The following is a 24,755-nucleotide window of genomic DNA, read 5'->3' as shown; positions in this document are numbered from 1 at the left end:
ATTACTGCTAGCTACAATTTTGGCCTTCATCAGATAGATTATGTTATCCCTTTTTACTTCTTTTTGGGGGTGCAGACAGAAATTAATTAAATATGACACAAAAGAATGAAGCATCTACATAAGTTTCCAAATCAGTAACATAAAGAAGTGTAAAACTATTACTTATACCACAGATCTGAACTTATTTCAGGAAACTAACTAGCATCCAAACAATTTCTTCAAGAGGAAAATAGATAACTATTCTTCAAGATGTGGTGAAGCTAACTAAGACTAGTACTATCCTACCAGGATGCTGAAGTGATGATTATGCTGCATAAATGAAGTCTCTCTGCTGGTAGTAACATCAGATGTTGTATGCTCTCAACATTCTTGGAGCCTTATCAGCCAGGCAGCACGTTTTGGCAAACTACATTCTGACCAATATAAGGTTAGGGAACGTAGCATGTTGGAAGACAATGGACAAGTCAAGCTGATAGGGAAGAACACAATCACACAAACAAACAACAACCTCACAACAAAAATGCCACAATAAAAAAAAAAAAAACAACCTGGAAAGAAACAAATATTCCTCTTCCTTTTTACAGGAACAGGAAGAAAAAGAACTAGCAAGGTGTATTATTTTTGAGAAGTTCCTCCTCCATGTCTTGATGAGCTGAAAGGAATGCACCTGGGTCGCAGCAGACAGCAAGCCTTTGAAGTGTCTGCTACAGTATTGGTACATGATTCTTCTACATATGGAGGCACAACAAAATTCAGAAAAGCCTGGATGAGGCACTTAGTGCTATGGTCTAGTTGATTGGATAGGGCTGGCTGATAGGTTGGACTGGATGATCTTGGAGATCTCTTCCAACCTGGTTGATTCTATGATTCTATGACTGTTCTGTCTCCATCTCCTGGTTTGCCAAGCAAGCTTCCTGGAGCTGCCACGATCTCTCCTGCCATTTCCCAATCCCCCTCAAGACCTGATATTGTGTAGATGATCTTCAGAATGATTTTAGTAAATGACACACATCACTAGTGGTGGTACCTTGTAGAGATCTGCAACAGCCTCTGTACTCTCGCAGTCATCCTCCTCCTCCAGTTCCCACTGTGCTTGATGATGCTTCTCTAACAGCTCATGGTAAGCCTAAAGAAACACAATAGATATATTTAAATAGCTGAAAATGTTTTGATAGCTGCTTCTGATCCTTCCCTTCCCTGAACCCTTTTCCATATACTATTAGAAAAGGAACTATGCCTTAAAGGGAAATGAAACTTGCTCTACCACCTTAATTTGAGCTTATCCAGTCTTGGGTATGAAACTCCACAGCCTCAGCAATTTGGGTTTGAATAATATTTATCTAATACTGAAAAGCACATGAAATGATCCTATTTGCAACCTGCTTTCCTGTGTATGAATATGACTTCATCATAGCCAGTGCTATGAGGTGCAGAACAGCCATGAGATATCATCATCAGACAGCTGTATGACACTGTATAAGAGACTTTTGCACCAGGCTTGATCACTGTGTTCCATGGTGTGCTTCACTTGATCATTCTTGTATTCCCTACCAAAATAAAGTGCTCCTTTTGCAGTGGAAACATAGATGAAGGAGACAGAATGATACAAGGCAACAGGGAGTCTGAACCTGCTTGACCTGTATGTGATTGTCAGAGAAAATACCCATTTTACAGCACTGAGAGAAATACATTTGACCTTAAAAACTAATGGAACTGTGAAAACAAGCTTTTACATGCCCACCTTAAGGAAATCATTAATGTCTTCATTATGAAAAGTTTTACTGAGGAGATTCTCTTGTTCAGCTTTCTGCCTATCTTTGAACTCTTTTCTCTTCTTTTCACGGCACTCTAGTTCTTTCAAGATCAGGTCCTTACTTTGCTGGATACATTCTGGAACACAAACCACTGATGATTAGATACCACAGCTCCACAGGGAGAAAGTAGCATCTGCTACTGTCACACAACATAAGCTCACTAAAATCTGTTGGTAAGGGAAATAGGCAAGTAATTACTATGCTGGATTTCAAATTTGATTCTTCTGAGTTGTAACATGGCACCTAAATCTATCAGGTTTTTGGATTACTACCATCTCCTGTGTTCTCCCTTGAACTGGTACTGCTGCTTATGCAAAGCCACTGAGTCAGTTCAAGGAACAGATTCTCATCTGCAACACCCCAAACATGCCCCTCCTGCTTCAGGAAGGCCCAGAAGTGGCTCATTACCTAACTGCAGATATGCAAATGCTTCTGCAAGGACAGGGGCAGCAACATATGGTGGGGAGAAAAGGTCTAGAGCAATGCTAGTTCCGATTAGCTTGAATTGGCGTGCAGCCATGCCAGCTTCCAATGTGACTCAGTAAGGAACCTGCATTAAAAGTTGTCAAGGTCCCTTTGCTTTTGTGCTAGTACTATGAAACATTTGGGATTGAGTTCTTCCCCTCTTCAGCCCCCCCTATAGCTCTAAGGGATTCATAAAGCCTTAAACTGATCTTGTTGCAGGCGTGATAGCATGACTTATGTTCTGTGTCTCTTCTGGTGTCACATGCAAGCAGGAGATCAGAAGACTGTGTCCTGCATGAATATGGCTCAAATATTTGTAACAAATGTGACTCTTCTTCAACCTTCAAATTAATGAAATAAGGTATAGATTATGTGAACTGTAGAGTAAGTTCACAGTAATGCCTGGAACACGCCAAAGTTCCCATTCCAAGCATCCATCACTCACAGTAAGTGTTCTTGGCCAATTCATCACTACCTTTTCAAAACAGAGGGGCATAGGGCTGAAGCCATAATTTTTTTACTCTCTAATGCAATAATGTGAATTCATAGTTAACATTTGTTAAGTCATGAGCTCTGGTCTAAGTACTCACCATTACTGAAATGTGCCAGCTGTTCCCAGAAGGCTTTGTGCAGATCTGTTAGAAGTTCTTCCTTTTGTCGGACTGAGAGATTATTCTTTACCGTCAATTGATCCAGAATATTTGATACAGTATTTAATCTACACTTGCACTCTTCTGGTATAAAGGACTTCAGTGAATCAATCATTTTCACCATAAGCTCCCAGTTGAATAACCTTTCCTGAATGTCCTAAAAGCAAGCATTTAGAACTCCTGTTTAGAAACCAAGAACGGGTCTCTGGTTGTGTTTAATTACTCATTCCCAAACTACCCTTCATCGTTAGATCTAATGCTGCTGTTTCCAACTGAAGGGCTTCATTAATATCACCTTTCCCTAACATGACTGTGGAGAACTAGAACTCAACTGCAGAGAGTTCACCCTCTTGAAAATCTTCATGAAGTGCAATGAAAATTGAGCTCTCTGCAAGAAAGCTGAAAGAGACAACTTGAGTAAGCAGTCCACATCATTCCAGAGACAGGACTGACAGACTGTACACTTGCACCATTCTTTGTGTTCAGATTGACTAAATCTCTCTCAACATATTTTTTTTTGTACTTTACCATTGCCTGCAAATCTTGAGATTCACTTAATAAGTTTTCTACTGCAATCATCTTCTCAGTCAGATCCATCATTATCTTTGTTGCTTTGGCACTTGAACATTTTGATTGGTCCAAAAAAGCCTGCTGGGCTTTGTCAGTCTGCTTCCAGAAAGCTTCCATCTGCAGAATATGAATCAAAAAACAATTCATGTTCCCTCATTAATCATTCAGTATTGCATTACAGTCAGAGCCATATGAGTCTACTGAGATAGAAGTCACTGAGCTGACAGGCAAATTTCAGTCTTAGTAGTTCCACCCAACACTTTGCAAACCTCCAGAGCCTATTTACTACACAATGATACACATGTTGGGGACACATAACCACCTGACATTTTTTGTTGCTGTGATTCTAAGAATTTGTTGTTAATTCTCCACATACTTCATCTATAAAAGCCTATCCTGTTGTTAGGGTTAACAGGAAAACTAAAATAGGTAACAAGCTGCAGCCCTTTTCTCTGGGAAGTTTATTTAGCTGCAGGAGGAGGCAAACAAGTCTTTTGCTCAAAAAGGAAAACTGAAAATTGTAACTGTATTTCACCATCAAAGCCTTTAACAGTGACAAGCTGCACGACAATGAAGTTCTTCATGCAGTATCAGCACAATGTATATGCTCATTCTGGTATCTTTTTGTATGGGCAATTTCCAGTTTTAGGCTCTCATCCCAGAAGCACTTACATTGTGACTATTCTGTGGTCTTCAGTGGGATTACTAGTACATAGAAAGGTAAGAAAATATAACCAATTCCAAGATTTCTATTATGTACACATGAGTTTTGAAAAAGCTGTGACTATAGCATCCCTCAGGATGGCAATAAAACTCTTTTTATTACTGAGAGAAGAGTGGATGAGTTCAAGGTCTTGATCTATCCAAATCTATGTACAGGGAAATAATTTTCAGTATGGATGAAAAGCATCTGCTGGTGTAAGAGAGACAGACTCAGTGAAAGATGACTGCTGCTGGTGAATAACTACCTCAGGTTACTCAGCCAGGCTGCTAGTGATTTTTTTAATCTAACTCTGGAGAACTCAAAACAATCAATTTTTTTACAGAGCAAAAGTTAAACTGTAAAAGAAACTTGGCACAGATGTACCATCGTTACCAGAACTTCCACTACAAAGTCAAAGGCACAGAAAATCAAGAGAAAGCTGAGAAAGTTCCCAGTAAAGCACTTAAGCACCAGACAATAAAATATGCAAACTCCTTTAAAAAAGGCCTGAGGCTGAGATGACAGGTTGTTTAGTTCAGGGCTGAAGTGCCACAGTCAATCAGCACAGGCAGCTCACAGAGCCATCAATCTGCTAGTCTGTCTCTCGTTTTCATCAGCAGTGAATTTGCTCAAACCTCAGAAACAGGACTGGAAGGGAGAATATCTTCCAGATCATTCAGTTTACTGGAAAAAAAAATAACATACAGAATATTTTTAACCTCCAATTTTGTAGCATGCAAGCTATTTGGACAGGATGACACTACTTAAAAGGAAAAAGTACAACATAAATCCTTACTTTGAGAATCAAATGCCTGCTATCAAACTCTATTTTTACATTAAAAGATATGCAAATGTATTCTAATGTGGAAAGTTGCTAAAGAAAAATGTTTTGCTAAACTCTATGTGCAAAGCATACTAAAAGGTTGCACTGTATTTTCTTAGTACTTGTTTCAGCTCAGAAAGTTTTATAGTTTCTCACTACTCACTTAGTAAGCTACAGAGGATTGAAGGAGACAAGGTGCTAGGATAGAATTCCTAAAAGTCAGGCTCTGTGTAGGCTTGAAATAGATCTTACCATCTGACAACCAACAGACATTTCTCAGCCCTAAACCCAGTGTGAGAAAGCAGTGTTTGTATAAAAAAAACCTCTTGGCTCCCAAAGGGAGTTGTAAACGCTTTGTTAGAGCAATGTAAAAAAATGTTTTCAGGACTCACAGACATCTAAACTACTAACTGGACTGGTCAACACAAAAGGTAAAGAAAAAAAAAGCATTTCCCATGAAAAGAGCAACATGAAAATTAAATTCTAGAAAAAAATAGAAACCTACATGATCTATTATGTGCTCAGAATATTCCTTTTCCTTCCTTTCTAAGTCTTCTAGAGTCTGGTACTCTGAGTTATGGGCTCCTGACGTCTCAGTACTCTGGAGTCGAGAGTCAAGTTGTTTCTGCAGTTCTTCAAAATCCTGGGGGAAGAAGCAAGTTATTTTCTGTTAAACAGAAGAGGAGACACAACATCTAAATTCAGGAGATGATTTCTATGTCAGTTCTGGCTCATGGCTAAGGAAGCTGAACAAGAACATTCAGGAAGTTCTGTCTCTGGGTAATGCACCTTCTGCAGCAAGCAAGGAAAACTCAAGGTATGTATGTGAGCTCTGAAATAATTACAAATCCATCTACTTCCACTAGGCTGTAAGTGCTCTCCACTGAATTCAAGTTTTAGCAAGCACTGCTCCATAAGCTTGCATACTAGGAATCCTTTTAATTGAGCCACAAATATGTTTATTTTAATGAATGTGCCCCATCTTAAATGGCAGCTGTGAGTGGACACACTATGTTTAAAAGCACAGGTTAAGTATCCAGATACAAGAATCAGAGTGTTCACTGCACACAGCCAGTGCACACCTGTAATGCCCAGAAGGGACAAATTACAAACTACATGATTATATGGTCTTTATAGCTCCCCAGTCCTTTGAAACCATGATCCTTTCCTCTGAAAACTAAGATATCAATGTGGTTTTCTGCCATTACTCAGTAGGTAGGTACTGAAATGGTTACTTCAGGTGCTGAAATGTGCCTTGCATTTGTTACTTTGTCACTCTTATGACTTATCCAAATCCAGTGGGATGACAAGCTTCACTAACAATTTCATCCAAATCCTATCGATTTCTCTTACAGTGCAGAATTAAGAGGAAAATGCTGTCTGCAATGAATCATATAATCCTTTTTCTTGCCAATGCTATGGTAAATAGTCTCCAGTACTAATGCTTTTGCTTATTACCAACTGTCTTTCACACAGTATTCATAACAAGCCCAGTTCTAAGACTGTCATATTTCTGAGACATTTCTCTCCACAACACAGGAATCCCACATTGGCACTTAAACAACTGGACTGCTCTGGCAATTTCTGCATCTAATGGTCACCACTTATTCTTTGCCTTGCAGCAGCTTGGTTAGCTGCATGAAGATACCAATGCTCAAGTTGCACTGAGGGTTGGACTATACTGGGAAACAAAGATAATATAGTTTAGGGCATGTGTTTATAATTTGCAGTTATCTCTGTAAGTCAATCAGAAAAAGGGACCTGCACACTAAATCTCAGTTTTCATTTAGTAAACACAATCACCTTTGACACTAAACCTGAGAATTTAAGGCAGAAGAGTGGTTGTCAGGCTAAATGCATTCTGATATAAATTATAAGGTACAACTGCAGAGATTCTTGGTATTAATTCAGAGATTGTGAGACTGAACAAACGACTCTCAACAATTAGAGCTCACAAGCTAATAGACTAATGCCTAAATGTGAAATTCTATCTGTATGTAAGAGAAAAATAATCATCACTAGGAGAAAATTAAATATTGGACTAGGCTGCTCAGAGAAATGATGGAGTGCAAATATTCAGGACTTGGACTGGCAGAGCACTAGATAACTCCATGTAAGACCCCTCTTCCTTTAGAAGGTTGGGCCAGATGATCTCCAAATATGCCTCTCAACCTAGACTTTTCTATGACTCCAATATGGAAAGGGAAAATAGAACCAGTAGATCACCTATTTTGCTTAGTTTTGTAAAGGTTGTTTTGTTTGCTCTGTTTTGTTTTCCTAATACTCTTTAAATAGTACTGGAATTCCACCTGCAATCTTTATTGATTGTCAGTGTATGTTTTCCAGTTCAGAAGTGGCACATGGATTTTGATACAAAGATATGGAAGAAAACCAGCAAAGTTGATTTTCCCTTGATGAAAGCCTTGAGTTTCCTCCTGATACTTTATTTCCTGCTATTTTATTATCAGTGATGATACATGGGACCAGACAAAGACCTGATAATTAGGAATTATTAAGCCTGCATGAATAAGGTGCACAATTTTCTGTTTGCTTGAATGGATTCAACTATACAATACTTTTATCCTTAACAGATGACACATATCACTGTCCTGATCAGCTCATACATTAACAAAGAGGAAATGCACACAAAGGTAATGGAGATAATCAACCAACAAGGGTGTTTCTTTGCATTTCCTCTGAAACAGATTACAAATTATATTGCTGCTTAAAAGGAGTAGGAAAGAGAGAGCCTGCTGTGGCAGCTTGCATTAACTGCTGGGATTAATTCCTATTTCCTGTGGTCTTAAATATCAACCAACAAAAAGACTTACATTTTCCTGAATTAAAAGGATCTTCTTGAACAAGTCATCAGTAATCTTCTTTTTATGATGAAAGTCTGTGAGGTATATTTTGAGAATCTGAGTAAACATCTATTTAAAAGGAAAGAAACAAACTGCAGGGTAAGTGCCTGTTCAACGCTGTAAAGCCATCTTTGTGATAATCTTTGTTGATTTAAATCAGTCAGTGAGACTATAGTGAATCATAAGCGAAATAACAGAAACATCGTCAGCAGCTCTGCAGTATTTCTACTGTGAAAAATTCTTTGGCTTTGGCTTCAATAAGATACTGGAACACTCTAACAAGAACAAAGACATCATCTCACATATCCTCGTAACCAGACTAACGCACCTGAAACCATCATTTACTGGAGAAAATGGAGCTCACTTGAAAAGATAAGGTCAGTTTCTCTAAAATGTAATGAATGCCTAAACTAAAACATGCCAACATATTCATTACTATGATTTCAACAGTAGTCAGCCAAAAGAAGCATCAGACATTTTTACATACAGCCCAAAAGTAACTATCTTAAGTTCTAGCTACCCTCTCTTACACAAGATGCACCTGTTTTCCAGCTGTGTGGTTTGGTTTTGGTTTTGGTTTTGAGATTGTGATACCAATGTCTTCAAAAAGATCTTTTTGAATGCTGGGATAATTTTTGCTTAACCTCCTCCCCTCTTGCTTCAACTAGAGCGTCAGTGTAAAGACGATTCCCTTCACTACTAACTGCTGCAGCATTTTCCAATGTGAAGATAATGTGAAATTTAAGAGCCTGTTACTCATGTACTTGGAAACAAATGATGCAGAAGTTGCCCATTTTGAAGATAAACAAAATAATATTTACATTTCAAAAAGTAGTTATCAAGGCCAACATTTCAGCTGAGTGAAGTCTTAGGAGAATATGCTTTAACTAGAGCTCAGCAGAAAAGCATAAAGCAGCCATGTTTTGGATCTCAGTTGCTTGTTCTGGATTGGAGTTTGGCAGAGTTTTGAACAAACACACACAAAAAAAAAGAGAAAAGGGGGGAAAAAAAGGAATTCAGGAAGACAATGTGTTTCCTTTTCCTAGACCTTATCTTAAGAAAGACTGACTGAAATCACAGAAAGCTGAGTGGAAAAGTAAGAAACTGTTCTTGAGACTGTCCATTTTTTTCCCCTGTAAGCAAAAATATGAAGCCAATCAAAGATTTGCTAAAGCTCAAAGTCTTCTGCCTTTTGTGGTAACTTCTAGTGGGCCACAAAGTGTGTTAAATGCTCCTTCTCTCAGTGTTTCTGTGATTACATCACCATGGTGTTACCACACATTCACTTACAAGATGATGATTAACTTTGAGATCGAGATCAAGCATCCCTGGTCAAGCTAAACTTCCACCTGGAATCTAACATCAAGTTCCTTTTCTAATCTACTTTAGATGCAAATAATCCATCAGAAGAGACACTGCTTTCCAGGTTTTCCTTCATGCCTCTTCTTTTAGGTTGTCTGGAAATTAGTTAATAAAATCCCACCCTTTGAAACATGAATTATATCTGAAATGGCCAGAAATGACCCATCTGTTTAAACAAAGGTCAGGAAAGTTGTAGAGGAAAAACCCTTATACTTGATGTCCAGATTTATAGTAACTGAGCTGAAACGCAGTGACAGTAATGATTCTGTACTTGACCACAACCAGTCACCATAATCAATTTTCCTGATCCAGGATTTTGTGGCTTTAATTGTATGCATCCATGTTGTTTTGTTTTTCCCTGTCGTCTTTGGATACTGTGACTTGAGGTAGGTAGCTACCTATGGTTTAAATGGGTACCTTAATTCATGCAAAAATCATGACTATTGTACTTATTACAATAGTACTGATTCAGCTGAACTGGATTTTCAATTTTATTCAAAGAGCTTGGAGTTCTTGGAGTTGCAATGCACAAGCATTATCTTTTAAGACATAAACTCATCTATTAAAGATAGATTTTCCCCTCTTTTTATGAACCCCAAGTACTGTATGTTACTCTCTGGAATTAATTTTAAAACCAAGGTTTTATATTATCCAGTCTGCCCCTGTGTAACTCACAGCCAAACAGATTTCATTGTATTTTATTCCTTTATGAAGCTCATATATGCAGAACAGGGAGAAAAATAAAGACAATACTGTAGAAATGCAACTCTGCTACACTCCTTCCCAGCTACTCAGTTGTTTCCTAAACTGATACTCAACCAAGATGTTCAAAACCACTAGCTATAAATGAGACATAAGTACTTACCATGTGTTTTTGTTTCCTGAGTTCAGTATCAAGAAGCATGAGATCCTTCAAAATAAGACTGCAAAGGCAGAGCTTAACATCAAAACTAAAACAAAGATTAAAAGTGTGTTAATATCAATCTAAACAAAGGTGGTGCAGCTGAAAGTAAATTAGAACTGACAGAGCTCATTTTGATCAGCACTACCTGCTTATCAGTGGCATTGAGAGAAAGGAACTGTGTCCACAGTAAGTTCTCACAACAATGGAGAGAATGGACAACTGTCACTTGCTGTTCTCAAGGTACTTGTTGAGTGACTTCACATTCTACAGGGTAGAGGACTCCATCCCCACTCAAGCTTATGTGAACTGAGCACATGAGCCAAAACAAAGGGTTCTCCCTGCCCTAACAGTGAGAGATATTTTGCTGAAGTTGTGATTCCCAGAATTTCATAAACAACAAACTGACTTTCAATATACAGCATGATGTACTACTTTAATGTCCTCAACTATTTTTTAGGGTTATAATCGGATAACCCTGTCCAGCTGTGGTGAAGGTATGCATTCAAGCCCAGTTATTGGTTTAAACCAGACCTTTAGTCACTGTCACCCCTGGGACATACGAGGAAATGACCAAACAGAAGATCAGGTTTACTGCTTACCTCTCACATGTTAGCACTTCAGGGAAGCTGGTCACCTTGAGGAAGGCTCGAGCCTGAAATCTGTCATCACTTGTTGTGGAATGTATTGTTGTAGAGGAACTGCAGTCCTCCTTGTCTCCCTGACTTAGGGATCCCAGGCTGCCTGATGTAGATGTCTCCATGACCTGATTAGGCAGAACTGCCTGCTTTGGGTTTTCATGTAAAGATGGATTGGATGAACCATCTGCCAAAGGCTATAGTTAAAAGAAAATTCACTAGGTGAATTAATACAAGACAATAAAAAGTTAAACATCAATGTGCAGGATTTGACTTCCAAGTGAAAAATGAAACAATATACACAGCAAAGGTGTTTCCACATAAATTGAGATTCATCATACTGACAGGTTTCTGCATGGCCCAGAAAAGTATTCTTTTGTTGTGGTTATCTGTTTAATGCATGTTTCCTTACTGATCCCTACAGATCCTTGTAGGGTTTTTCTTATGGTTCCTTGGACAGACCCAACTTCCACTATTGTTACTGGGAAGAAAAGGTCACTTGACTACAGTGAAAATTGACTGGACATCATGGAAAGCACTGCAGGTTTCAGGGAGAGCTGAAAGCAGCTGATGTCTTAAAAACAAGCCCTGGGTCAATGGACTATAAAGAGCAGACTGACAGGTAAGTTTTCTTCCATTACTTGACTCTGTAATGTACTCTGACACAGAGTGATTGTCATTAATGCTTACAAGTAGAATCTAAAAGCTTACCCTGAATTTCTGATTGATGGGATAGATCACTTTTGCCTTTAATGCAAATGCTGTGATGTTACTGTTCAGAGGAGACTCACTTTCCTGTAAGGAAAAGAAGAGAAAACCATTTAGGAAGAGCAGTAGATCTGGCAGTTGTTTACAGTAAGTATTCTGTGCCCCTTTTGATTACCTAACTTTGGAATTCCTATTGATAACTATTTATTGACTGCTTCTGCTTTGGCACAAGACATCCTCTCATATGACTCACTCAGAGCATAAAACCCATAAAGGGGAGCTCTGTCATTACCACTGCTTCAAAATGTTTTTCGTCCTGCAAGGGAAAACAGGCAATAGCTGGTATTCAGAAGTTATTTTCAATTGCTTCCCCCTCCCTGCCTTTAGCAGCAACTGAAGATTTCACATGAGAGACTGAAATTATCTTCATAATAGAAACTACTAAAGGATAAGCACCACAGATACCATCATGGCTATAAATTTAGTCCTTTAATTTAAATAAAGAAACAACAGATGAAACAAAACCACTCACAATTTTTTCCAGGCAGATGTTTTTAAATAGTACAACTTTACCTATCATCTAGAGAAAATAACAGCAGTCATCTGAACAACTTTCTGAAGATAATGCATTCTTTTCATACAATCTTCACTCATACAATTTCATACAACCCTAATCTGACTTTCTGCTCCTCCTCTTTCTAAGCCACTGCGTTACGCACTGGAACAATGGATAATCAGCTCTGTTTTGTGGGGTTATGTACAGCTTAATAAAATGTTGGCTATAAGCAACAGATAGAATGTTTAAATCCAAACTTTAGGAGCTTTCCTTTTCTAACTTTTTCTGATTTTGTCTTATGAAATGAAAGACTCTCATTTGTCAAAACATAATTTTCTTTACAGATTTTTCTAAGCAATATCAAAGCATTGACGGAGTTGAAAATAGAAATGGGAAGAGAACAGCAAACTATGTCACTCATTAGACTTATCACTACAGCTTTTCATCTCCACTTCATTTATTTCCAGAATTCACTTTAGGATTTACTGATCAAGCTAAAAGCACAGGGTCAGTGTGTAAAATGTGCTCATACTGAGCAGTCCCACTGCTCCAGCGCATATTAGGGGACGGAAGCCAACAGAGCTATTGCTCTGCAATGGCTGGAGGCAGAGCAGCTCCAGCTCAAAGCTGTAAAGCTGTATCACAGTGTGATAGAACTAACACATCCTGCGTCTCAGCAGGCATGAGTAATACACAGTTATTATTAACACGGTAATTATGGTATTATTGCAATGTGTAAGGTCTCAGAATGAAAATATCTGTATTTCTGAAGTGCTCTAACCTAATTAAAAGCCTTTTCCATCTAAGATTCTTCATGAACTGTCAATTTGATGCTAGTAACAGCAAAAGCTTCTGGGAATCAGAGCAAATTAATAGGAAAAAACCCCACAAACTTCAGTAGTTAGACAAATAGGTGGGAGAAACTCCCTTCACATAACAAGGTTACTTCTTAATGTGTTATAAATGAGCTAATGTGTTTGGGAAATGGCTATAGTTGTGAATGATCACCTTTAAAAGACCATGATCCCATTTCACAGGACTGGGAATACGCACAAAGTTGTATCATGCATAAATTCTCCCACAGGATTTGCACTCCAGGAGAGAATCTAATCCATGCTCAGTTGTCCTGCTGTACTTTAACTCAAGCAAAATGATCAAACATGGTTTGTCACCGTTCCTGATCATAAGACTGAAGGGAAGATTAATTACCAAGAATTTAAAACAAGGGTAAAATGTTTACAACAAAGTCTACATTCTCTTTGTCTTGAAATCAGTTCTTATTGCAAGCTAAACACCAGACCTGCTGGCTTTAAGCAACACTTTCTGCATGTATGTAATTCATACATAATGAATTAGCTTCAGCTTTGGGTGAAAGGCAGTGATCTAACAACTACATGGTAGGATTGGTTCTCAAGTTATGTTGAGATTATTACACACACAAAAAAAAGTTATTTGAAACTTTGATTGAGGATGGACTAATTTTGTGCCTCAACCTACTTTTCTTTGCAACTCATCTAACTGTCCTTAAGTCCCAGCTCACCACAGTGGTGTATCAGTACCAGTGGTCATCTGAACTTTGCACTGTATCTTCAGCTGGCAGGTGTTAGGAGACCTTTCTATGTATGAAAGCAATTGAAGATGCTGCTGTTTGCAAACATACTCATTTTACTCCTTCATTCTTTCTCTCTACAGCTCTGCTCAGTCCAAGTGAGAGTTGGAGCCTCTAAGGAAGGTCTAGAAAATAAGTACTTGTTCCACACTGGATCTGATGAGGGAACTTTGTAACTCTCAAAATTCCTCTAATAAATCTTCTTCTCCAGGTAAGAATCCACCATCAGCTATCAGCACTGATTTCAGTATTTAGGAACTTCACCTCATGTAAATGGTGTTGAGTTTTTCCATCAGCCTTTTGAAATTAAGGATAGTACAAAGACAAAACCAAAGCAGCCCCCACTCAGGATCTTCATTAGAATATCCAAAAAAGAATCCCTCAGGAGAAATGGAATTCATAAGGGGAATGAGTGCCTGAAGTGGTGGTATTCCTAAGCAGCCATCAACTCCCACTCTTCTTGCACTTCATCAGCTCAATTCCAAACTCAATAAAATTAAAAGTCTGGACCAGGCCTTGGAATGTGTTCATTGCTACATGCAGCAAAATGTACCAACAAGAGCAGAGCTTTACCTCCAGCACCATTTCCTCTTTTGATGTACTTTTCATGAGTGTGTGCTCTTTTTCATCAGAGTCAAAGCTTTCCAGAAGCGTCTGGGAATCATCCTTCTGAAATTCCAAGAGAAAATAGATAAAATATTACACTGGGATCATGGAGAGTCACTGGAATTATCTTTGCAGCCTGGATACATTCATGTCTCCACCCTGAAAATTATTTCAGTATTACTTGAAAGTGTTGGAAAAAGACAATCTGAAAAGGAATGAGAATGTTGAACATTTCAGAAGACATAATTAATGAACTCTATGAATTTAACTTGTCAGTCTAGAAGTAGAATTTGAATTTGTAAGAGGCTGTACATATGTCTAATCAATTCACCTGCTCTCCAAACATCTTGCTACAGACTATGGAGTCAAGCTCATAGTTCCAGTTTGAATTTTTCAGTTAAAGTACACTAACTAAAATTGGCTATAATTGTCTACAATGAAAAGAACACAGAGTGGCTTTGCTTTCCTGCTATGAGAGAAACTTCCTAAATGAGTTTTTTATGGTTCCTGTCTGGAAGAAATAACCATCAGAAAATGTTCACCATATTCCTAGTCCAAAAGCAGCCTGTACCATTGGCCTTTACTCCCCTAACAAACACATGGAGCTGCTGGTAGGGACGCAGTGTGCACAGCAACAAAACCTCCTGCTGCACACATTCCTCCCTGGGCACTAGACAGACCAAAATACAATACTAATGTCAATACTAATGGTCAATGCATCCAAACACAGCATTGTAAGGAATGTTTTTAGTGAAGGAAAAGATGGTACCCACTCTACCCCAATTATTTTTAGAATTCTTTTTCAGGTTTTCAATCCACTGGCTGCTTTTGGATGTAGTCTGATGATATGGCTTCAGCCACTATGAATGAAACTGTCTTACAAAAAATTCTCCTGGAATATTGACCATTGGAATGTGCTGCCCAGGGAGGTAGTGGAGTCACAGTCCCTGGAGGCATTCAAGAAAGGATTGGATATGGCACTTGGAGCCATGGTTTAGTTAGTCATGAGGTGTTGGGTGATAGGTTGGACTTGATGATCTCTGAGGTCTTTTCCAGCCTTGTTGATTCTATGATTATTTGGCTCTTTGGTATATCAAGTAACCAGTTTCCTTAAGATACAGAGAACTGCCCAGCAATTACATGCATTTAATTCCTTATGACTTCCCTCTGCCATCTCTCTGGAACTTAGGTGGTGTTCAACAATACAGATCATCTTCTTGGGTTGGCCTCTAAGACACAGTAAGTTGCAGATGCTAGCTCCTAAAAATTTACTTATGACAAAAGAACAGCTACAAGTCTCCCTGACCAATCCTGTCACTTTTTTGTCCCAAACTAGAAGTACACAAGATTTAAGTTGAGTGATTTGGACTTCTAGAACTAGTCACCCTGAGTTCGCCATTGCACCTCACATCATAGCCACTCCACAGTAAGAATTTGCTTCTCTCGACTTGTTTCTCAATTAGTTCATATTTATCCAGTATTCATTCTCACTCCTTTTTATTTCCAATGGTATAATTTTTAAAGTATTTGAATTTTTCCAAGACTCATTTCCTTCTTGCTAACATTTCTAATCTCACTGCCTGCCTCTCCATTTGTTTTTGCCCCTTGTTATTTTTGCAGCTAAAGTGCTACTGAGCTCTCTCCTTTCAGACCATTAAGAACTTGAATAAAATTAAGTCTAACTGTAATTACTGCAACACTTCATCAAGCTAATCTACCAGAATATCATAATGAAACAAGCTCCAATTCAGAGGGCCATGAGAGCCTCTAGGCAATGCTGTACTCTAACAGATTATTATTGATAGATGTGTATTACAGTACACTGCATAGTCTGAAGTTACCATGGTAAAGGGTTCCTCTTAAAACTATCCCAGTGCATCCTATGCACAGATCATCAAAACAGTAAGGCACTTAACTGCATGCACCTAAGTCCCACGGATTCAGGTTGAGATCTATACAATATTGATTAACTGGGGCTGAATGACAGAAGCCAGTAGCTTGTCACAGTGCTTATGTCTGCTCTGGACTCCCAAGTACTTGTCCTGATCTTGCTGCAAGCACAATTCTGTTGTTTGGGAAGGAACATGGCATAATTGGGTAAACTGGCCCTGCTACTGCTCTGGATACAGAAGGCAGGCCAGTGTCTGCTATGCACACAACAGGCTAGCTCTACAGACTCAGTGTGGCAGATAACATGAAGGCACAGGCATCACCAGCCTAAAGCAGCCCTGACAGATTTGGAAAATCAGATTGGCAGGATACAACCTGCCCATCCTGCACTGTGCTCTGTATGTGTCAGGGGGCAGTTTATTTTTCCTTAAAAAGGAAAAAAAAAAAACCCAAACCTTCACAGCAGCAGCATTGATTTTAATGGTGCTTAAGCACCTAGATGTATCTGAAGATCCAGGACAGAGAGAACTGAGAGCTTCTATTCCCTATTGACGTAAATGACATAGAGGATGAAATTTTACATGGTTATATTTGAGTTGGTAGTGGCAGTACAACAAAGATACCACCTATTAAGGCAGGGAAAATGAGTAACTGAATCAGAGAGGCTTTTCCAGTCATACAGGGTCCATTGATCCAGCATGTGAAGTACCTCCATTACTAGGCTAAAGCATGGCTTCAAACAGAGTTTCAAATCTCCTACTTAAAAGCAGTTGGGAGCAAGATTTTTTTTTTTCCTCTTCTATCGTGTTTAATGACGATCAGCACTAGCAGATACACACGCACAGCAGAGCGGTTATAGCTGAAAAAAGGTGTGGTTAAAAAAACAAATCAAGCCAGACCCCCCACTGCAGGCTGGCAGAACGCTCTGCAGGGCTCCAAATTTCCCAGCTGTGCCAGCGTGCACCATTGCTACATCCAGTCAATCCAGCACAACTTGAGACTAAATGCGATGGGAAGAAGAAAAAAACATCAAACCCGAAGTCGATAACAATTCTCAGAAAATATATCTGTCTGGTAGCAGTTTTGTGGGCACGTGTTACCTCTGCAACCCTGAAGTCCAAACAACCACTTTATGTCATATGAACCACAATCCTGAAAACAGCAAGGCAGGTATATTAACAACAAAATCACATGCTTTGGAAAAGCCTGTTAGTTCTGCATCAAGCAAACTGTCAAGATTTGTTCTGCCTCCCTTGGGTGCTATGTGTGTCCTCTCAGTGCAAAGTTATTGCTGTGGGTTAGTAATGACACTTGCGCTGTTTATAGAATCAACTTCGGAAACGTTTGGGAAATGCTTTCAAAATCGGATTGTTCTTAACTAGTTAAGAGGGAAGTTAGTGTTTATTTTATCTCACTAAGCTCCTGCAAGCTGAGTACACCTTCCATCACCCCAAAAGCAACACAGAAGTGACAGCAACTTGTGAGTCATCAATGCTTAAGACACAGACGATTAGGGCAATATTAAGAACACATAAATACTTAAACTGGCTTCTTTTTCGAGTCAATCCGTTTGTATCAGTAAATCTTTAAATGCACAGAGAAGTAAAATCCTTCCCAACGCAGGAGTGTCAGGAATTGAGGATCTGCTCGCCTAGCACCGACTTCAGCCCAAGCCCTCAGAGAACACCACCGGGCCCCGCCTCTCGCCCGGGGCCCCCGGCCCAGCTCAAGCAGCCCCCGGCTGATAAGTGCGGCGGACAGAAGCTAGCTGGCGGCACCTCGCAAACCACTCCTGACCCCTCCAGATTCTTCCCCCGAGCCAGGCCTGAGCTTCTCCGCGGCGGAAGGCAATGTGCAAGGCCGGCTGCCAGCCCTCCGCCCGCCGGCCCCGCGTACCTCTCTCCGCCGGCACGTCCCAAGCGCACAGCGGTAGAGCAGGGCAGCAGCGGCGGCGCCCAGCAGCAGCCCCAGCAGCACGGCGGGGGCCAGAAGGGCGGGCAACGCCTGCAGGGACCGAGCCCAGAATTGCAGCCCCACCGCCCGCAGACAGCCCCCGGCTGCCGCCATCCAGGCCCAGCCCGGGCCGGGCCAGCCCGCCGGGAGGAGAGGGGAGGTCCCGCTGCTCGGGGCTCCTCCGCCGCCCGCCCCCCGTCCTCGTCGCGGTGGGAGGAGACCGATGGCGGATGGATGCAGCGGCTGAAGCCCGGCCTGGCTCGGGACAACGCCTAGAAAGTCTCTGCGGCGCCCGGCGCGTCCGGTGCCATGCGGCGGCTGCTGGCCGGCCTGCTGCTGGCGCTGGTCGCCGGCGGGTCCACGCCCGCCCAGCGCCTCGGAGCGGCCGCTTGGTACGCCCGGGCCGGCGGCTGGCCCCCGCCGAGCCCCGTGGAGAGGGCCGGGGTACCAGGCCCGCCCCGAGAGCCCTCCGGTCAGACAGCGGCTGGGGTAAGGCGGTGTGCCCAAGGGGCGCTGCGCGGGTAGCGGGTCAAGCCCCTCAGCGGGACGGATCCGTGGGCCCGGGGCGGCTGATGGCGAGCCAAGGAGAGGCCGAGGCTGAGGGTGCAGCGAGCCCCACGGCGCGGTTCGTTGAAGGAGTGGCGGCCCGGCAGAGCAGCAGGCGCTTCCCAGGCACTTGGGCTGGGGAAAAAGGCGAGAAAAGCTGCCGGGGTTCGGCGTGGTGGGGCCACTGTAACATGTTACATGCCAGCAGTGTCTCTGCTCGGCTGTTCTTCCTGAACAGAGGCATTCGATGGGTTTTTACCTAGTTACAGCATCCTTGTCCACTGGTATCAGCCCGCTATTAGGAGTGCCACTAGCAGGGTACTGCCTCTTTTGTTCATTCTTTCTCCTTACTTAGGTAGGTATCTATGAAGCCGTCTCAAAATGTGTCAATGTAGTTTTCATTTGCCCACCTGAAGAATACCTGAGACACTGTGGTGGGGACTGAAGGGAGTCACAATAGTTTGTTATGTGACTGCAAAAAGACTTACCAGGAGGAAATCATATTGTAGAAGAATAACGATACCCTGCCAGACGCTAAATGGATGTAAGGACAACAGTGTAAAGCACTGATGAAAATACAAAACACCAGTATGGTCGCCTATTAAAAGTTGAAATAAACCTTGTTTGCGAATACAAATCCCAAATACTACTCGTGTTAAATACCAGCATGTAGGTTAATGTTACATGTCAGTAGTTGCTTTATAAATAAGCCTGTAACAGAAATAGACAAGTCTAAGCTTGCACAAAAGCATGTGGAAAATCTGGCTTGCTAGCAAACAAGTCTTTATTTCCTACTTCCTAGGAAATTAGAGTACAAATGGCTCCTGATTTCCACTCACTGCAGGCATTCATTCACCTGTAGTTTTACAACAGCTCATGCACAAAACATCCACGGTGTGCTTATGTCCATGTGCGTCAACAGCAGATGACGTTACAGCACTCCTTGGTTTTTTTCTTCTGCCTTTTCTGACATTCGATTCTCAGTAGTCTGCCCTGGAAAGTAAGAGTCTGGATATTCAGCACAATTCTTGCACTCAGCTATAGAGTGCATTCCTAATACCAGAGGGCATCATGAAGGGCTCTGCATCAGCAAGTAGTGCCAGTTCTGTGGGCTAGCACTCATACCATGTTTTGAAAGTAATTAATTTAATGCAGTGATATTGCCAGCAGACATTTTCACAAGTTTTAGGTTAATTTATATTTCTGGTGGAAGAATAATGTGAGGGGTTTTTTGATTCCTCTTCACATAATCAGCTGAGGTTCCTAACTCTCCATCTCCCACTAGGAGACATTTTTATTGAATAAAGAATTGCTAGTATGACTACTGCATCTTGGTCAACACTGGGCTTTAGCAATCCTTAGAAACACTGTTTTCTTGTTGATGTTTTAGAGCTATGATTTTGTAGCAATCTCTGCAGTTGGTGCACAGGCAGTAGGCTGTCACAGTTTTTAGCCTGTGGTCTCTTTGAAAAGCTCTATGTAATGCTCCAAGGGAAAAAATAAGCATATCAGTTGACTTAATCATGCAATATGGACACGTTCCTGCTATCTCCTAATGACTGCATTTTGTTTGTTTTTAAATTTGCCTTTGGATGTGGCAAAGATTATTTTATGGGCACAAACTAATAGCAAACCCTTCTGCTCCACAATTGTGCAGAGGCTGAGCCTAATAATATGAAGTGTTAATACAGTATGAGCCTGAAGTGTGCATAGCCATACTGGGAGACACCAGAGCCTCATACTGCTGAACTGTGAGAGACATCTAGAGCCATGTTTTGTCTTCTCTGGCAATTAATTCCTGGAAACACAAGGCTTTGTATAATGGGGTTCTGATACTCAGTCCAGTATTAGGCATTTACGAATACAGTTTTTTCTAATTGCTCTCTTTGTCAATGTTAGGTTATTCAAGATTATCTGTGGCTTCAGGAAGAGATGGAATGTCTAGGGATGACAGGTATGTAGCTCTTTTCTCTACCTTTTCAAAGCTGTGAGAGTCATAGGACTCCCAGGACATGGGGGTGAAGGTGAGCAGGGAAGACCTGTGCACTAGTGGCCTGCTATCATCACTAAGATTCTTGATCCTGGGCCACAGGGGAGTGTTTGCTCAGAAGTTAGGAGCAAGGGTGCTCTAGGCTTCCTACCCAGATGTGGAGCCCCTGTGACAAGACCTTAATTCCTACCCTACTCTAAATCATTTTCAGGAGGAGCCCTTTTTCCTCTAGAAACATAACTGCCACAGGTTGTCTGTGTGCATTTGAACAAATTGCTTAGTTTCTTTGAGTCTCTGGCCTTTATTTTCTTTATATGTATATAATAAATAGTGGGCTACCTCATCCAAGTGGAGTGGAGATGAGTGCCCTAAAAGGTTATGACATCCTCATATAGTGCATTAACAGGGGCAATGCAATGTCTGGAATAGAAGCCCTGGCTTCTATGGCTGTGATTCCCCAAGAGACATGAATTTGCCAAGAGATTATATGCTCTGAGGCAGTCATCTAGTGAGATGCCTTTAATTTCTTTGCCCTGTGCCATGGCTAATTCACAAATGAGCTTATTAATTTAAATATGAAAGCAAATAATTAGATTTGCTGAGCTTTCTTGTTTTTTCCTCTCTGTTTCTTCAATGTCATCTTTGCTGCTTGCATCTTGCTTTCTGATGGGTTGCAGACTATTAATGTATCATCCACTGAGATGGGAAATGCATAGGGTTTTGCAGTTCAGAAGAACCCTCTGGTGCTACAGAAAAAGTGGGGTGATTGGAGGATTTGGACATCTTTATGTATCTTTATGTTAGTTGTTGAAAATAGTGTGGCCAGCAGGACTAGGGAAGAGATAGTTCCTTTGAATTCACCACTGGTGAGGCTACGTCTCAAATACTGTGTTCAGTTTTGGGCCACTCACTACTAGAAAGACACTGAGGTGCTTAAGCATGTCCAGAGAAGGGCAATGAAGCTGGTGAAGGGTCTGGAGAGCAGGTCTTGTGAGAAGTGGCTGAGGAAACTGGGGTTGTTAAGAGTAAAGGCGGCTGAGGGGAGACCTTCTCACTTTCTACATACAGTTACCTGAACGGAGGTTGTAGTGAGGTGGAGGCCAATCTCTTTTCTCTGGCAACAAGCGAAAGGATGAGGAGAAATGGCCTCAAGTTACTCCATGGGAGGTTTAGATTGGACATTGGGAAAAATTTCTTCCCTGAGAAGGTTGCAGAGTCCTAGAACAAGCTGGCCGGGGTAGTGGTTGAGTCACCATCCCTGGAGGTGTTTAAAAGACTTGTAGATGTGGTGCTTAGGGACATGGTTTAATGGTGGGCTTGGCAATGCTAGGTTGACGATTGAACTCAATGATCTTAAAGGTCTTGTCCAATCTAAATGATTTCATGATTCTCTGAAATTGCCATTTTGCTAGTAGGTAAATAAATGTATTAAGTGGGAGGCTGCTACAAACACTGAATCATAGAATCATTCAGGTTGGAAAAGGCCTCAGAGATCATCAAGTCCAACCTATTACCAATACCTAACACCTCATGACTAACTAAACCATGGCTTCAAGTGCCACGTCCATTATATATGCTTGTTTTTATAACTGATGTGCTCTATTCAATAAACATGCATTTTTTAACATATTTAAAGCTAAGCTTTTAGTGATTTGCATAATCAAGACACTGGGCTCTTTATTTCTTACTGAGGAAGTTCTCAGTGAAAGCAGTGAGATGGAAGCTTCTGCATCAAACCTTTGTCATTGAAACTGGCAGTGTGCTGGAGTGAAACGGTTTGTGGCAGCACACTGGTATTATGGTTTCTGTTGTTGCTGGATGAGCAAAAGCAATCCCAGAATAGCCCTGTGATTGGGGAGCACTGCATTTTGTGTTGAGTTTGTTCTAACTTACTCAAAACAGGCTTGGAAACAGATTTGTTTTGTCTTGTTGATGCCCGTGGTTTCTTTAACTTTGTAACAAGAAAAGCTAATAGCAACATTCAAAACTGAAATACAGTAAATTACTACCTTTGCCTGTTCATTGTTGTGTGTAATTGAAAGGACTTCAAATTGGATCTTGTATTCTGGGTGGTTTTCAAGACAGGAAATAATTTAGAACAACAGCAACAAAAATTTAGTGAGCAAGCATATTTAACTCTTTTCTTCCCCACTGAAATAAAACAAGATTATTCAAAGCTTTTCTGGTAAATTCTGAGAGAGAGCAAATCAGACTGCAGGTGTGGGACTTGAAAGGTGCAGCTCTCAGGAGCTAGGAATTAGAATGACTGCCTTAGTTACATTGCTTTTTTTTTCTCCCTCTCAGTGTCAGGTAATTTTTAATTCTGAACTTGACATTTCACAAACGTGTCAATGTTCACTTTCCTGCTGTAATTTGGCAGGTGAGGATGTGTTCTAAAGGTACTGGAGCCTTAAGGACATACTGGAGTCTTTGCTGTAAGTCTGTTTTAATTTTGTATCATCCTATTTAATTGCCATGGCTAAGAAAAGCCTTCACTTTAACTTCTATGAAGAACTAAGGCACTGTGGTGTTTTACCTATTCTTCTAACAGCACTGTCACACTAACAGTGACACTGTGCCACTAGCTGTGTCACTAACAGGACTTAGCCTGTTCACTCCAGTGGTAAAGGCTTGTGCTTCAGCACTGATAGTCACTGTCATTACACAAAACTAATTTCTTAGCAGAGGACAGTATGCTGAGCACAGGGGACAGTTTCTTTCCTTAGGTACCCATCCTCCCACACCCAGTCTGTATGAACACAGACCTGCTGTCATCAATTCCCAGACAGTAGGTGCCTTTTGTACCAGATTGTATTCTCTCTGTGTTTGCGCACCCTGAACAGCAAGTGAATGCAGTGAGAGCTGCAAGTGGGGAGCTTCCCTCCCTAACTACTGAATGTGCCTTGATTGTGCCTGCTGGAGCTCCAAAGGACTAAAAGATCCCCCAAAGCAATAGTCCACAAAACTGGGGAGTGGCAAATGACTACCTGGGGACAATAGCAAAGAAAATTGAACAGCATTAAATAGCAGAGACTGCTCTGATCAACTGTGTATTTGTCATTTCTTCTTCTTGTGGCACTGCACATATGTGGGACTGAGTGAACTCTATCATAGTCATGTCAGTGGTAAAAATGTTACACCAATCAGAGCTGTTTCAACTATCTTAATGTTTATTTTCATATTTTAGTTTTGTAATTCAAAGTGGACCTACCATCACTGGTAAGTAGTTAGGCATATGTAGTTTAAGAGAGGGTTCTGGCATATCTGTTTGTGTTGGGTTTATGGAGGATTAAATCATGGGAAAACATTTTAGCAATGTGCTAATTGAAAGTAAGATAAAATATTTAACAACTTAATAATACATTGCAAAAAAATGTGGAATGTTTCATTCAGGAAAACAAAACAATTTTTCTTTTTAAAGATGATGATATTGTCTCCCATCTCAAAGGAAAGTGAGATTACTGCCTTTCTTTGATGAGCTGTTTCACTTGGCATCTTTCGCTATGGTTGCAGGAAAGCCCCAGACTAAGCTTCATGCTCTGCCGGCTTGCTCTGTGGGAAGTGTTTTGGCCTGAGGCACTGTACTCAGAGTGCCTGGTGGTAGCCTGGCAAGCCCAGCTGAGAGGGGGCTGTCTGAGCTGTAAAGTTGAAACTGTTCCCCTGCTTTGCAAAGTTTCCCTTTCGAAGAGGAGTGGGAATAGTTTCCAGTTAGAAACTAATGGAAGTGAAGACCATGCAGCTCTGATAATGGCTTTTCTGAAACAGCGAGAATAATGGCAAAGGTTGAAGCTGTAAGAGGAGAAGAGAGTGGAAAGAAGGAGCCCTTGGAGGCAATGTCAGAATTGGGATGCACCTCCAAAGGGACACTGGCAATTGTGCACTCGCAATTCTGAACAGCAGGGTATCCAAAAGAAAGCTCAAAGCTGGTTAGTGAAAGGCTTCAGGAGTCCAGTATAAGTATTTTCCAACCTCAGGTGAATTGATTTGCTTAAAACCCCTACAATTTCACAATGAAAATCTGGAGTAGGCATGAAAGCCACAGAATGTGTTATGCCTGTACAGGCTTTTCTTTGATATTCAGCATGCTGCTTTTCAAGCAATCATCAGCTG

At 40.9% G+C, this 24,755-nt stretch overlaps 2 protein-coding genes across 3 annotated transcripts in view; one reads left to right on the top strand and one right to left on the bottom strand.

The window, feature by feature from the left end:
• The window catches only part of EVC (EvC ciliary complex subunit 1), a 45,232-nt gene extending 26,991 nt beyond the window's left edge, over nt 1-18,241 (bottom strand). For both annotated transcript variants that reach the window (XM_068149494.1, XM_068149496.1), the window contains exons 1-11: nt 18,053-18,241; nt 14,234-14,329; nt 11,499-11,582; nt 10,752-10,984; nt 10,114-10,198; nt 7,857-7,955; nt 5,531-5,668; nt 3,458-3,616; nt 2,870-3,086; nt 1,742-1,890; nt 1,028-1,126 (exon numbers count right to left, since the gene is read on the bottom strand). In XM_068149494.1, the coding sequence (XP_068005595.1) occupies nt 1,028-1,126; nt 1,742-1,890; nt 2,870-3,086; nt 3,458-3,616; nt 5,531-5,668; nt 7,857-7,955; nt 10,114-10,198; nt 10,752-10,984; nt 11,499-11,582; nt 14,234-14,329; nt 18,053-18,223 (1,530 nt within the window). In that variant the 5' untranslated portion in view covers nt 18,224-18,241. The remainder of the gene's footprint in view (nt 1-1,027; nt 1,127-1,741; nt 1,891-2,869; nt 3,087-3,457; nt 3,617-5,530; nt 5,669-7,856; nt 7,956-10,113; nt 10,199-10,751; nt 10,985-11,498; nt 11,583-14,233; nt 14,330-18,052) is intronic.
• A 7-nt stretch (nt 18,242-18,248) lies between these two features.
• The window catches only part of EVC2 (EvC ciliary complex subunit 2), a 62,421-nt gene continuing 55,914 nt past the window's right edge, over nt 18,249-24,755 (top strand). Inside the window, 3 exon segments of the mRNA XM_068149493.1 lie at nt 18,249-18,422; nt 18,424-18,598; nt 20,555-20,609. Coding sequence (XP_068005594.1) covers nt 18,340-18,422; nt 18,424-18,598; nt 20,555-20,609 — 313 coding nt within the window. The 5' untranslated portion in view covers nt 18,249-18,339.

Source organism: Melanerpes formicivorus, unplaced genomic scaffold, assembly GCF_026170545.1.
Source record: "Melanerpes formicivorus ecotype bairdi unplaced genomic scaffold, bMelFor1.0.p_v2 SCAF_18, whole genome shotgun sequence".
Lineage (NCBI taxonomy): Eukaryota > Metazoa > Chordata > Aves > Piciformes > Picidae > Melanerpes > Melanerpes formicivorus.
This window is presented reverse-complemented; position numbering and strand designations above follow the sequence as displayed.